This window comes from Perna viridis, chromosome 5, assembly GCF_037379345.1.
Source record: "Perna viridis isolate PV_CMFRI_1.1 ecotype Kerala chromosome 5, ASM3737934v1, whole genome shotgun sequence".
Classification (NCBI taxonomy): Eukaryota; Metazoa; Mollusca; class Bivalvia; order Mytilida; family Mytilidae; genus Perna; species Perna viridis.
Window position 1 is genome coordinate 45,242,043 of NC_142449.1, and position 15,880 is coordinate 45,257,922.

The 15,880-nt window shown below is 33.9% G+C and overlaps 2 protein-coding genes across 3 annotated transcripts in view; one reads left to right on the forward strand and one right to left on the reverse strand.

The window, feature by feature from the left end:
- Positions 1-1,870, reverse strand: part of LOC148617893 (uncharacterized) — a 14,693-nt gene extending 12,823 nt beyond the window's left edge. Inside the window, exons 1-3 of the mRNA XM_088585546.1 lie at positions 1,762-1,870; positions 1,441-1,507; positions 156-461 (exon numbers count right to left, since the gene is read on the reverse strand). Coding sequence (XP_088441672.1) covers positions 156-461; positions 1,441-1,504 — 370 coding nt within the window. The 5' untranslated portion in view covers positions 1,505-1,507; positions 1,762-1,870. The remainder of the gene's footprint in view (positions 1-155; positions 462-1,440; positions 1,508-1,761) is intronic.
- Positions 1-15,370, forward strand: part of LOC148617894 (cell adhesion molecule CEACAM2-like) — a 19,698-nt gene extending 4,328 nt beyond the window's left edge. The window contains exons 1-11 of one of the 2 annotated variants that reach the window (XM_088585547.1): positions 1,857-2,060; positions 6,288-6,641; positions 7,844-8,137; positions 8,394-8,654; positions 9,040-9,309; positions 9,555-9,872; positions 10,651-10,770; positions 12,923-12,953; positions 13,512-13,546; positions 14,477-14,698; positions 14,890-15,370. In XM_088585547.1, the coding sequence (XP_088441673.1) occupies positions 1,979-2,060; positions 6,288-6,641; positions 7,844-8,137; positions 8,394-8,654; positions 9,040-9,309; positions 9,555-9,872; positions 10,651-10,770; positions 12,923-12,953; positions 13,512-13,546; positions 14,477-14,698; positions 14,890-14,897 (1,995 nt within the window). In that variant the 5' untranslated portion in view covers positions 1,857-1,978 and the 3' untranslated portion in view covers positions 14,898-15,370. Of the gene's footprint in view, positions 1-1,856; positions 2,061-6,287; positions 6,642-7,843; positions 8,138-8,393; positions 8,655-9,039; positions 9,310-9,554; positions 9,873-10,650; positions 10,771-12,922; positions 12,954-13,511; positions 13,547-14,476; positions 14,699-14,889 lie in introns of those variants that run through there. The other variant, XM_088585548.1, reaches the window with a different exon arrangement.
- The last annotated feature ends 510 nt before the right edge of the window (positions 15,371-15,880 follow it).

Genomic DNA, 15,880 nt, shown 5'->3' on the forward strand with positions numbered 1-15,880 from the left:
GTTCCGATTTTATCTTGTGCAAGTTATACGGTTTCTAAACCTTCCTTTTTCATAAAAAGCACAGGATGCAGGATGGACATAAGCTTAGTATTGTAGCATCAACAAGCCAGACGAAAACAAAACAAAACAAACACCAAATTGATATTTGAACTTACCAAAAACATTAGCATACTCAATTGTGTATGTATCTGTAGGTCCACCACCCAGTGTACCACACGTCCATGGTTGCTCTTCAATTCTTGTTATATTACTGATGGAAACGGAAATACCCGTGGCATTTCTTGCAAATTGGTACCCATTATCAGAATCAGGACTATCTATACAAGTTGAGGGTGGTGGGCAAAGCGTTGTCGAAGAGCCGTTTCTTGTCCATACGCCTGTGACTGCAGACGGCAAGTTTGTACAAAGTAAAACCGCTGGTTGGCCGTGTATCAAAGGTCTAGTAATAATTCTAGGCTGACCTGAAAAGAGCTATCCATAATGAGCTTTCATATCACATTCCAAAGATCTGTGGGTAAAAACACGGGGACTTGGGGTATGCATTTTTGTTGGTGTCATATTTACGCGTACACTTCTGTATACACTTAAGTTTTTTGGCTTTGGTTTTTTAATTGACATAAAAAATGTTTTATGTACAAAAAGAACTTTTGAATCACTAAAAATTTCGGAATGAGTTTTTTTCTATATACGTCCATGTAAAAATGTTCAACGTCTTTGAATTGGAACACATTTAGCGGCGCAACTTGATACTAGAGAAAACAATTTCAGTTAGGAACAAAACTCAAGCATATTATGATGTTTCTGTGTATATACAAAACCTGTTTTTTTTTTTTTAAAGAAAAGAAAGTCATGTTTAAATGAAACTTTTGAAGTCTTGTATTTTTGTATTTAAGTAGCACTCCAGCTAAGAATCATGCAAAATGTGATACATGGTTGGAAAGACTACATATTTTTATTTTTGATATTTTGTTTAAAATGCTTTAGTAAACAAAAACTAACATTCAGTTTTTCATTTGATCCGTGTTCTTAAGAGATAAAAATTATATAGAATACACTGTAGATTTCAAAATTAAGGGAGATAACTCTGTTGATGACACTCAAATACAATAGAATCTATTGGATTTTCAATGTTGATTATCTCCTATGAGCAGGCAGATTTCAATTAATAATTACACATTTCATTATATAGACCCATAAAACAAGTTAATTAAAAAAATAAAAATATGTAGCCTGTTTTTGGGTGTATCACATTTTTCAGATTTTGCATGATTCTTACAAAGGCAGCTACTTAATAACTTATATGTCTTGGAATGTTAGCTAAAAAGACCCTAGATATTTTTTTTAAATTTTTCTGTTTAAAAGGATATGATATAATTCAGATGATATTGTTTTGCCTCTGGCCGGGTTCTTCTTCATGATAATTTGAGAAATATTACTTACACGTTACTAATTCTAGCTTCAATATACACAGCAGAGCCAATATACACAGAAACTGATAAACCATTATCTATAAAAGAAAATCAAAACAGCATACATGGAAAGAGCATTCTAAAATTGTCTACATAAGTTTTTTCATTTCATGCACTTAAATAGTGTGGAACTGAGCCAAATCAACAGCCTATCCGTATTTGTGCACGTCTTGAAACATTTAAAATTGTGAAAACTATGACACATAAACACTGTTAGGATTTGGAATTAGAAACGTTTATTTTTAGATTTCTTTAAAGTGTAACTTTTACAAAAAAATTCGCCAGAACTTACCGCCACATAAGAATCCTACAACAACACTGTGTCATTATAGGAAATCACCACCATCTTTGTGACATTGTCTTAACAACGAACCTCTTAAGATTTTAAAGGGTTATAAACCCTCCCAACTTTTGTCAATATTCAATGTCAATATCATAGAGAGTTTTATTACTTTGTTGGAGATAGCCGTAATTTGTTTTGTAAGAAATTACCCATATTCCTTGGCTTTATGATAAAATTTTATCGAAAAATGGAAAGATCCTGTTGGAAAATGTCTTCACTTTTGTGTATATTTCTTTCTTTTCAAATAGGTATGTAATTTTTTGTATATTAATTGAAATAGGTAAATACATGACTTGACGTGTTTTTTTTCTCGTTTTTGAATGAATCTGAGAATAAAATTATGATTGTTGCATTAGATCGAGTTTTCGTCTACCTTAGAACCCCTTATGACGTGCATGTACATGTTCATTTTCACTAAAACCGAATGAATCAAACCATATTTAGTCTTGTGAAGTCGCAGATTGTATTTAACTGTATTTAAAATGCTGATTTTTGTATAAAAATGATATATGTTTTATTAGATATGATGATGTGTGGTTTAAGAACATGTTCACGTATCAAAACAGCACGTTACAGACCACAAACAAAACTCTTTTGGGAAAGAAAAACTTTTTCAAGACAACTATTTCATTGTGTTTTTAACAAAGTACGTTGCAATTATTGTTTACTACACTTATGGGGTAGACGTACGGTAAGGGACACAACTCTTACAAATCAATGGGACGTTTATGTTCAGCAATTGACATTTATCTCATGTAAGCATCAAAGTATTCTTGAATTGATTTCATTCTGTGTCAAATGAAAGCTTTATGGGCTTTGGTGAAATTGAGTATGATACAGACATATCACTGATTTCATATATATATATATATCTTTATGCCTATTAACCTTAACATAGGTACAGAGAAATATGACAAAACAAAATAAAATGTACAATTATACAATAATTATCAAATGAACAGAAACATAGGAGGTACACAGATATCAACAATTTACCCAGGAGATTCTAACTTTTTATTAATAATATTAATAAATTTGCATAGCTTAACTAGCTCAAGAGTAACGTCCCTTACCCTAGGTCTACCTCCTTAAGTAAACCAAGAGGGGCAGTATAACATGCTGTAGAATTAGTTGAAAAATATGCGTGTATATAGTATATTCTAATGTGTTGTTCTAGGTATGTGTTACACGGTTAATTCAGCAAATATTTTGTGTGTAAATGAAAAAGGACTGACATATATCCGTGGTGCGGTATAAGTGTAAAAATACAAGTAGTTGTGCTTAGCTTTAAATACAATTATACCTAACCAGGATTTATATGCCTAGCCTTAACTAAAACAACCAACATTATGATAAGTCCTCATTTATTTTGTTCACAATCTTCTACTCTACTACACTCCCTTTACAAAACAAGTCTTGACACTCCTGTTTCTGACCCCACCTCATCATTATTCAGACTTGTTGCCATCAGTTTGGATATTGGTTTCCACAGACTCTTTAAATCAGTTCGTGTGAAAAGTCAAGATGAAGAAAAACGATCATTTCTTCCACTACCGTTTGTCAACAAAGGTATAAATGCAATTAATTTGGCTAACATCCTCCATCACAAAAACGTTACCAACAAAATTCCCCCATATTTCAAAGACAAATCCACACCAATTATTTCATATTCCTATACTTCAACCATTGCATCCAATATTTTCAATTATAAAAGGCTATTGCAGAACCTCGAGATTGAGGACTTCATGGCTAAACCACCTGACTGTTCTTGCAAAAACTCTCCATTCAAATATGGTCCTTTTGGTCACGTCGTTACGGGAGATTTAACCATCATTGAAAACGAATCTCTGCGTAATATCCTTTCTAAAGGTTCCAAGTACCGTGAACCAGTGATAAAACCTATACTGCTATCACACTCTCCAAAGAAGAGATTGTGGAAAACCATAAATCTGTGCTATCCTCTTTTGGTCTCTGTACCAAGGACGATGATTGTGATTTACTGTCTATGTACTGGATTCCTAAACTCCACAAGAATCCACACAAACAACGTTTCATAGCTGGATCTGCAAAATATACCAACAAACCTCTTTCAAAACTTTCAACTTCTATACTCACAACTGTCAAAGAGGGTCTGCAGTTCTACCACAACACTTGTTACTCCTGTAGTAGTATTAATTCAATGTGGATCCTAAAAAAGCCGAAAGATCTTTTGGAGACAATCATTTTGAGACTATTATCTGAATATAATAGCATTAAAACCTATGATTTTTCAACATTGTATACTTCTATTCCCAATACTCAGTTAAAATCCCGACTTAAAAACATTATACATCGTTGTTTTCTCCAAAAAGATGGTACACCTAGATACAAATATATAGTTCTTGGTAGAGATTCCTCATATTTTGTAAGAAATAATCCCAAATCATCTTCCAAATATACAGAAGAAAATGTTTACAAAATACTGGAATTTTTAATCGACAACATATTTGTCCAGTATGGTGGACGTGTTTTCAACAAACGGTCGGCATTCCAATGGGAACAAACTGTGCTCCTTTACTTGCTGACCTATTCCTTCACTCTTATGAGGCTGACCTTATAGCTGATCAGAAAGAAAGAATATCTTTTGGCTAGATCCTTTAATCTCAGTTTCCGCTATATAAATGACGTATTATCTTTAAACAATCCTTATTTCGGGGATTTGATACATCGCATCTACCCCAAAGAACTTGAGATAAAGGATACTACAGACACTGTAAAGTCAGCCTCATATCTTGACCTACACTTAGAAATCGATGTTAAAGGAAAACTATTGACCAAACTTTACGACAAACGTGATGACTTTTCATTCAGAATTGTCAACTTTCCTTTCATCTGTGGCAACATCCCTTCAGCACCTGCATATGGAGTGTTCATATCACAATTCATACGTTATGCCAGAGCTTGCCGAAGCTACGCAGACTTTTTGCATCGCGCTAGAACTCTAACAAATAGGCTTCTGGGACAGGGTTATGTTGCTACAAGATTGAAGTCATCACTACAAAAGTTTTATGGTCGTCATCATGAACTCGTGGATCAATATGGTGTATCCATCTGTACCATGAAAACGGATTTATTCAACGGGTCATAGTTTTCCTGTCTTCGTTTGTCTACCCCGGACTTGACTTTTTATAAGCGGGTGTTTCTAGAAATGCTGCGGACGCATACCCTATCGGTGCACCTGGTCCATGCTCCCAGTTTTTAATGGAGTCCGAGTTGCTCATTTGCTTTTGTTACTTTGTATGTATGATTTTAGTTACTTTATGTTCTTTGTTGTGTATGTCTGTTTTCCATGTCTGATCTTTGTCCCTGGATTACATTCTTTTAATTACATCTATAACCTTGGTTCGCTTGATTACTCTTTCAAATAGTTCTGGATAGATTTAATTAGTTATGATTAGCCTGAAGTACTTTAGTCTAGGCATACAATAGATTAACCGAACAATCAAATCCTATTACAGTTCTTTGAATAACTGGTTGCAACCTTTTGTTACAAGTCATTGTTGTATGACTCATTTTGCGTATGCATAACTATTCCAAATTGGGCATAATACGAAGTCGGACTAGGTTTAATTATTTTATCTACATATACATGTATGCATGATTTTTTTCAAGTTAGGCATAATTTAGTGTTAAGGCTGCGTAGGGTCTGTAAGTCTCGTTCTAGTTTCATTTTCCTTACAGGAAATTTTGATGTAGAATGTATTGAAATCCGAAGACCGGTCTGCATTTTATTGTTTACTTTCGGGATCTTGAAACGCTGTATTACAAAGCAAAATCTTCTGTTTTACGCTTTTCTTAACACTGTTATAATGTGGAAATAGATCATTGTCATTTTTTCTTGGTATTTTTACACGAAAATATGTTTTACTTTTATATGCTAAATCCAACGCTTTGAAAATGTCAAATCTCTAAGCATTTCAATTCTACGACCCATTCTCGTGAAACCACGTAGTCACATGACGAGAAACCCAAATACCGCGTCATATCTATAACATGAACGGTTACTTGTTTCCAGAATAAAATTATATCATTTTCATTCTCTCATCAAGTACGGATACTTTGATAAATTCTCTGAATTTCTATTCATTGACGAGTTCTATACTAAGACCCCATTTTTTTGCAACATAAACGGAATTCTGCATTCTAATTTAGAAAACTAATTTGTGAAGCCGATTTCCAACATAAACACAGTATACCTCTACAGCTGTAAGTGTATACATGCAATGTTTAGATAAGCTGGAGAGAGACATCTTATAACTTATTGAACTTTTGTAAATTGACATTGTAGACTACGGGAAAAAAATTGCAGATCTGAAAAAAAAACGTATATAAATGTATTCGAACTTTGGTTTATTAGTGTCCAAAATATAGTGTGGCATTAATGACAGAACGATCAAATAAAAGTACATGTATTAAGCTGATATTTGTATTTGCAGGTGCACTGTCACAAACAGTTAATATCGAAACAGACAAACAATTGCCTATAGAACGAGCGGATAACATTACTATCATATGCAGTATGTCTGGAGATCCAACTTTGTTGATATTCCACCTTATAGATATAGACCAAGCGCTGTTATCATATGCATTTGAGGACAAAAAATGTGTTTTCCTACCTGCAAGGAATATTAGCATGGTAGAATTAAGTTGGGAATGTGACTATACCTCTAAAACGGTCAGAGTGACTATACATGATGTACCAGAAATCTTGCATAACGCGCCTGTACAATGTCAAGTGAGCTTTCCTGGTATAAATAATATCTTCAAATCACTTAATTTGAAAATCAATGGTGAGCCTTATTCTTCTTCAACACTTTGTTACGGGTTTATGAAATTGATGTAGATAGTGTTAATGGTTTTCAGTACATATACATGCATATGAATATACCAGGTAACATTTGTTAATTTTTTCCCGACGCAGTCGGTATAGTTTCGCTTTTTACCCTTTGACCCTAAAGACGCTCTTCTATGACAACGCAAGTCAGCTGGTCGCAATCCGGTTTCCCGATTGGCCAAATACTGATGACTTAATGGCGTTCGAAAAACTATCGAAAATTGTATGCCAGGTGTTATATTTCCTGAATGAAATGCAGAAAATTATAAGAAAAATATAGGGAAAATTACTGCGTCGGCTATCTTTCTTTAAAGATAGAACTTGTTTAAATTACTATCAAAAAATGTCTTTGCTTCCTCCTTCTTGATAGTATTATTTGTTTGGTGGACAAGTACAATGTAGAATATGCATTCTGTAATGGTACATATTTGATTGCAAATAATTTGTTTCATTTACATGTTTATATTAAAGTAAATTTGTGTACATTGTTTTTTTTTTTTTTTTGTGTTTGGACATATTTGGGGTATTATTTACCTTAATTTAACGAATTTATGAAACTATATTAATTTGCAAGTTTGCAATCATTACAAAATGCAGGGCATGTAACACCAGTAGCCATCACAGGTTTACATGAAGTGTGATGATAATATACAGACTCCTGACATTTTGATAACCAGAGATTATTCTATGTTATGATCATGATGTATTACTTGAATCCTTTAGCAAAATTCTTCTCTTGACAATGTCCTTTCCGAGCTAATTTATATCAAACAGATGTTCAAGCATCAATATTGTTTTTACAGCGAAAAAGTTCATGCTAAAACAATCTAATTTTTACATTGCATTTATGTTTTATTTAATATAAATAGTCAATTGGCGTTTTTGTCTATTTTTTTTTAATGAACAGAATGATTTTAAAACAATTTAAACTAATAAGAATAGACTTTTGAAAGTATCTGATTTTTTCGGTTTATTCTGAGATCGTTTTAGACATGTTACTATATAATTTGGTGTTGATATTTGATATCTTTCGGGCTTCAGCTTTTTCAATTAGGCATGTGTACAATTTCGCACTAGATGTCACTTAAAAAAACATAAATTAACTATTATTGTTGGTTTTACTGGAAGGAATACATTACAATAATGTTATAATTTCAGTTCCACTGATTGACACGGAAATGAGTTTGACACAAAATTTAACAATGGAAGAAAATGAAGAACGCAACATATCATGCACTGCTAGGAGTCGTCCATTACCAACATTCCGTTGGTTCATTTCCGGTGAAGAAATCCTCCATAACCAGACAATACAGACAGAGGACATTAACAGAACCAGTACAATTCTATATACAGGGAACAGGACACATAATAACGGAAGATTGTACTGTGTTGCTACTAGACCTACAGATACTATTGGAACAGAATCTATTGATGTATTTCTAAACATTATCTGTAAGTTAAACTGATTTAGCCCATCCCCATTCAAAGGCACATACTTTACTATTTGAAGTTAAACTTTAATAGATATTAGAAGTTGCATAATAATGCATTTACGGATATTATTTATTGGGAAGCAAAAACCAAATCTATTTTATTTTTCCTTTGTCATTAAGTCATCAAATTCTAAAGCTCGATCAAATGCAGTTTCAAACCTATACTCTTATTTGAATTAAATATTTTATCATATAGAAACAGTGTTGTTTTACAGATCAACCTGATATTGCTGTCATCCCAGAAGGCCTTCCGATTGAGACCGTCAGTTCCTATAATATATCATGTACTGTACTAGATAGTAACCCATTTCCGTCGTCATTTAATTGGTCAGTGGGGGGTAACGTGAAACCAGAATTCAAAAGCAGTTTACTTACTATTGATATTCTGAACAGGACAGATAGCAACGACTATACGTGTTGGGTTAGCAATGACGTCGGCAACATTACTATGGATACTGTATATTTGGATGTCTTGTGTAAGTAGATGCCAGTGTTTGAATACGTAAGGAATCAAGAATTAAATTGAACAAATAACACGAACAAAGAGGTCTCAAAAGTAAGCGATAAGACTTAAAAACAGTCGGACATCAAGACATGTTAAAAATTTTCATAAAAAACACGCGGCAAAAATAAACAGTATGCATGCACAGAACAGTTTAAACCTTGACTCTCAGAAAAGTTTTGTATGAACTTCATAATGCACAATAATGCAAACTAAAGTTACCGAACCTTCATAGAACCGTAAATTGTAACATATTTTGAAGGTATAGACAAAATGTGTCTACAAACGTAAAGGCCACAAAGATTTCGAATTGTATCTAAACCGAAACTGCGAATTTTGTTTGATACCCCTTTTTTCAGATAAAGGCACCATTCTTAACCTTTCCCTTAGTAACTCAAGTCTAATGGAAGGAAGTGCTTTCACAGCGTCAGTGGATGTCGAAGGGAAGCCATTGCCAAATATCACGTGGTATTATGAGAGAACAAATGCCGTCTTACGAGCTGAAAGTGGCGTCCAGTCTAGCAGTGTCAACGTTTCCATGTATTGTGAAGATACTGGGAACTATTCACTTAAAGTGGACAATGGACTCTTGGAAGCAGACAAAAGAACATTCAGGGTGGAGGTGCCATGTAAGTCCTACACAGTCAAGCCCGAGCATGCACAATATAAATTATGCACGAAATAATGTTGTATTTATCAAACCAATATAAGCAATTGACAGGAATATTAAAATGACCACGTGGCAATCTAGCATAACATCAGCTGTGAACTTAATCCTTGAATGTTAATTTTTATATCCACTTCTATAATAAACTAATGCTCCTGGTCTTTTCTACTATATAGCATACTATTCGTTCTTTTTTTCATGTTTCAGGTGTTCCACGAATAGACCTTGGTTCTGGTATCAGTAATAACGTTAACATAAAAGGCGGACAATTATTAACACTAGAAGCGTCTTTTATAGCCTTCCCTACACCATATATTAAATGGTATTTCAGAGCAAACAATTCAAAAGAAAACACTACCATTACTCAGAATGAAAATTTGGCAATATCCCACACTAGCATTGAAGCAGTGCATATGTCATCTATGTCTATCAAGCAGGCAAATTCTTCTCACACGGGGCATTATTTTGTCGTCGTTGAGAATGAGATGGGAAAGGATGCGCGACTATTTACTGTTGTTGTTACAGGTATGAGTTAAATAAGTGAACTTTTAGAAAATGAGCTCAATTAAATATTTCCTATACCTGCCGCTTTTCGTCGGGTTTATTTACGTCAGCTTTCGGGTACAGACCCAAAGATTTCATGAAAAGGAGGTTCCAGAAAAAGGAGGGGTAGCAGGTTTAAACAAAAATGTCCAATGTTGCACGAAATTAACTCTATTTTTAAAAAAAGGATGGGTTCCAACCCCAGGAAACTCCCTGGTTCTGCCAGTGACTTTCAATATACTAAATGTAAGTCTTGAACCACTATTAAATAGTGCATTTTTAAACAAGTGGAACAGTGTAGAAAAACTCAGCATCAACATAGCGGATCGAAATCACAGTGACTTATTTAATTAACTTCTTCGTACTTAGTAAATTACCAATCCGTATAAAATTCATACACTGGTTATGGTTTATGTGATTCACCAAACTTATGATTCTTTTTCAATCCACATACACAAAATATTTGATGGTCCTTTCTGATCTATAAAAGACTTTATATTGGAGAAAACCATACATACATCTTCCACTTATTAAGTCAACCAAATTAAGAACGGTAACTCTTGCATAGTGCCAACTTCATGTAATCATATAATATAATCAAAAGTGCAACAACCGAATGAATATTTAAGACTTATTTGAGGTCTATAACTCTTTCTGTATATGAAATAAAATTGAAATTGTTTTTTTATACATTCATGAATCGCCTCCTAACAGATTTTTTAAATAAATTGATACTTGAATAGATTTGAAATTTTAATAGACACCACGACAAAGAATGGAGTTGCTGTCGAGGCTATTGTTGCTGGCGTTCTTTGTGCTGTGGTATTCATTATTATGGCTGGATGTGTTGTTAACTGTTATAGAAAGAAAAAACGGAAGGGTAAAAAGTATTTTTTTTGTATGTTCCTACATCTTGTACTTCTAGACTTAGTTTTTTTTCCATTTCATAAAATATTATATTTGTTAAAGCTGAAAATGTATTCTGCTTTGTCAGAATTTGTGCTCAAGAAAAATGCAGCGTATGTTTTCCATGTTTTTAATGATATAATACAAGTCATATGTACTTTTGTGCATATGATAACACAATTTGAAAGAGATGATTTCTAAAATCATATGAAAAAAAAAAGGTTTTCTATGTAATTGTGAAGTATTCTGGAAAATATATATGCATACAGATTGTTATAATTTGTTTTCTTTTGCATTACGATATGCATGCATGTAGAGGGTGATAAGCGGAAGTAACACATAAGGTCGATATGTCACCCGAGACGTAATCGATCGAGGGTGATATATTTTCTTAAAGTGCTACTCGGTGTATCTCCCCATGTGTTTTACGTGCGTTTGTTTGCTGCTCTGAGAACCCGAAGTTTACAAGACAAAATGATCTGTTAATATTGACCATTACCCTGTTTCCGATTCAGACACAGGGGCTCGTTACAATTGACTATATTGGTCATACTGATTATCAGGGCCCCGATATATATACAAGTAACCATTGGCAGTTGTATAATTTGGTTCCTAATCTGGTTCCCTGGTCAATATCATAAGCGACCCAAAGATCGCTAAAAAATTGAAAGAAACTTGTGTAACGAAAACATTACCCGCACTTCCTGTTAACTAGTTGCTTTGATTAAAGAAACGTTCGGGTCATCACGATTACAAAAGATTACGCTATCATATCAAGGGAATCAAGATTCTAGCGGAAGTCACCTGATATTAGAGCATATGGCATTCGCGCCATTTCGGATGATAGCAAGTCAAAATCAGTGGCATAGAATATTTGACGATTCGCGACTTTGAAGACTTCAGTCTCTGATTTACCACGGCATGTTAGAAATCGTAACTACCAATCATTTTAGGGGCGCAGCTAGAAATGAATAACCAAAATAGCTCATAACGCTTATCCGATAGAAATCTGTGATTTTTGTATGACGTATAGTAAATGAATATGTAGTACTATCGAAGATAAAAACGAGTGGAGACCCGTGGACAAGACTTACTGGGAATACAAATATAGACGACCAAAACAAGCACCTACCTTAGCCTGCGGGCGAGAAGGATTTACAGATCTTCTCGATCTGGCTTTTCATTCCCTATGGTTAAGAAGCTCTATAGAGATTATCACAATGAGCTAATAGAGAGCAGTTCCTGCTTCTGGCAGGATACTTGATGTGCTGCTTGTAATAAAGATATCACCCAGTTGATTCGCATGATGAATTTTCTCAATAATTCATTCATTCATTCATTCATTCGTTACTTCTATCATATTGACGAATTCGACGGGAGAGTATGAAGAAACGGACTGTACTTTATGGACGGACTATATGCTCTCGCGCGCGTAACTACATTTAACTACGCGAGCATCAGCACTTCACTGGTATTTAAATCAAATCGGACAATATTCGTTGTCTAGTAGTTCGTAGGGCGGAGGAGTAACATCGCCGTCTTTCAGGTAGTTATATAAAAATTCATTTTGGTTTATAAATTTATGAATTAGAGAGGTAATTTATAGATTGGGGTTTAGTATTTATTGGGACTAGAACGTCGACATTCTTAATAAAAAGCTCTAAACTTTGGAAATTGAATTTGACACTGTGATTCGAACATTTGCATAATTCATAATTACCAAATTAATTTACTTTGCGTGATATACTTCATATAGATTATGATGTTACGCGCATTGCATGTTATTGAATATCTCAGATTACGAATTGCTACCATCATCTATTATGTTTGAGAGTTTATTAACTTTGCTCGAATTTATTTGCATTTCAGTATTGCAAATGTGGTACCATAATATGTATTTTCAGAATAAAATGATCCTTGGACGGCTTAATATTATTTTTTAGCAGTTGTCACATTTATACATTACTGGACCCAAAACCATCATTTTCCCACTGCGACAAAAACAAATGGCATACGTACAGAAAAAGAGCATAAACCAGGAAAAAAGGGGGAAAGGGGTTTTCATACAGTACTATACTTACATTGTGTATCTGTATCGTAATTTCTTAGTTTGTTTTCGTTTTTAGAGAAACGGAGAGAAGTTGCGTGGATGACTAAGTAAGTAGAGATTAATATACATGAGAACATTAGTTGTTCGCTGCTTGGCTTTTGGTGGTTGACTATCTGATATGCAATCATACATCTTCTATTTTAATATGATACATGTACATAAGTTTATGTAATACGAAAAAAGTGATATAAAGAGCTGTACGGTATAATTTGAATAGATTGGGAATCAGAGTCATATCAACTTTAAGCAATATAGAAACTTTGAACGTAACAGTGGCCATAAAAAGAATATTGTAATAAAAGTTGTTGAACTCAAAAGGCTCTATAAAGGCATCTTATGTGACATAAAAATGATATTACTCCACGGCAATTTAGTCATACACTTGCGTGATTCTTCTGTTTGTCTGGATTCACATGTCTTGTGAGAAGAGTATTTTCGCTCAAAACTGGTAAGAATGTCGACCATCATTCTTTTAGGGGAGATAATACAACCAAAGGCAGTTTTTTAAAAGTTTTTATTTGTCGGATATACATTTAAATATATGTATTTCTAAAATATTAAATGACGATAGTGAAGTCCTTAGCTTAATATTTATTTCATTTCAGTAATAAGGACATTGATGACATTATTAAAGAAAATCGTAAGTACCTCTTTCCAGTCGGAACTACCGGACATTTCCGCTGCACTAAAAAATAACCTCGGATGCTGGAATAGTCTTGCGCGAATCAAAGTAGTTCTATCCACCAGGTGACGCTAAAAAAATTGGAAGCGAGGAACTAAGAGAAAAAAGTAATGGTAAAAAATCAACCAGTTAAACTTTACTTTACTTTCAGACTCGGATCGTTCAAATTCCGGACAGATCCATCCGCCTGGTTTTTCTTTTGTGTGACTAGAAAGTCTGAGGTGTTCCGATTGTATCTCTTTCCTTGCAAAAGTGCTTTTTGCCATACCATGGAAACTACCTGTACGCTGAAATTATAAGCTAAACTTGTAGACTTTAGATAAGAATTGAGCGCTCTGTTAGAGCTGCTTAATGTAGCTAAAAACCCGGATGAAAGAATAAAACTTATAAAGACGGGTTCGAGAACGGAAACTGATATCTACAAGTTAGCATTTAGTTCTCGTTACTCTGTATGTCACAGATCTATATCATACGTAAGTTGATCTTACAGCCAACGTTACGATGATCTAGTTCAATCCAGCAAAAACGAGGACACAGATGATATAGAACTAATAAATATCCAAGTGTGCCATGACACTTGTTCCTCTGAATGACAGGTATAATTAAATTATATAAGAGAAAGTCATGGTCGTTACAGGCATGGAAACTAATCACCAAAGCAAGCCTAAGAAACATAGAAACTTCATAATTGTTTTAGAACGATAAAGGAAACACATACAGCATATTTCATGTAAGAGCATTTCCAACAAGTATAGCTAAATGAAGAACTTAGTATGATTATTATCTTATATTTCTATTTACTGCTAGCTTTTGAAGGGTTTTAAAGTGTACATACGTGTATATATATAGTTATCATGTCTTGCTTGCAACTAACTCATTTGTTTCCAGCAATAGAAGATGTCGAACATATCGACCCAACCTACGTCAGCAATCCGACATTCTACAGGTCAAAACCATCAACGGAAAAGACTGCTCTTTCCGAGAAGAAATCTACAGAAGATACATCTATCACTACAGAGACCAGTAATAATATTTATGCCAAAGTAGAAAAACAGAAACAATCAGTGCAATTCAGTAGTGTCGTCGTTTCTGACCAAGATGCAAATACAAGTGAGTTAATTGCTTTTTAAATGATTACATATTGTACGCTCGCTTGAGAACCTAATTTTGGGTTTTCTAAGATTAAGAACATCACGAAAAATAATTTCTGTCACTGCGTTCCTGTAATAACTCGTAAGATTGAGCTGAGCTTTTTTCTGTTTTACATTGCACTGCACTAAATATTCTTTTTTATATTTCAGAATTATAAAAACAGATGTTACCGAAATCAAAGGCGACTGGGGTTTTGATGGTGCCGATCCCCTCCTTTTTTTTCACGAGAGCACCTTGAAGAGTCGAATTTTTCATTGGATAGCAGTACGTGTATTATACATTTCCTTTTGATGTTTTCAATGAATGGACACAGACATCGGCAAAAATACGATGCATAATCAGATTAATAAATCAAACAGAAATAATGGTTCTCGAGAAAAGAAAAGGGGTGGTCGGAGCCATCCTGCCTGGCCCCAACACTGGTGTATACGAAGTATCTAGATACCTCCCATGACCAACGTTCTCTCTCTGATTTATAACATTATTTAGGGAACATTAGTGATATTAAACTATTTATACTATTTCATTTTTATTCGTTATTAGTTATCAATGTCATACTTGCCGATTTATTAAACATTCAAGTTTATTTATATTAAAGATATGATTAAAAAATGGTATACTAGATGTATTTTGCCAATTAAAATTTAGTTGAAAAAGATCTTCATATTCAACTCTTGCAGAATGTTTAATACACTTATATATGTGTAATGGTGTGTACTTTTAATACACAGAATAGAGATTGGTAGTTTTGAACGATGTTAAATAGCTCTGGACGATCCATGTTTTGTGTATAGTGTCGGGCCAAGAAAGATGACCTGTCAAACTCTTGACGACATTACATTATGAGTCAGTCGCATGTAAAAAGATCATGAATTCAATACAAAAAATCTCACAATATACATGTACATTACTTAACATTTTATTGTATCATATAATTGAATCGAAACAATTATTATTGCTGTTAGTATCAGTAAAGAATAAACCCGCAACCGTTTGGGAAGATCAGGAATGAGTTGCGTCCTTCTGTCCGTCAGCATGGGAGTTTGGACTTATTTAAAGAACTTTAAATTTCACCAACAGTGATGGTCATTTTAAAAAGTGTACATCATACCTCAGTCGTACATCTATTTGATATTTGCG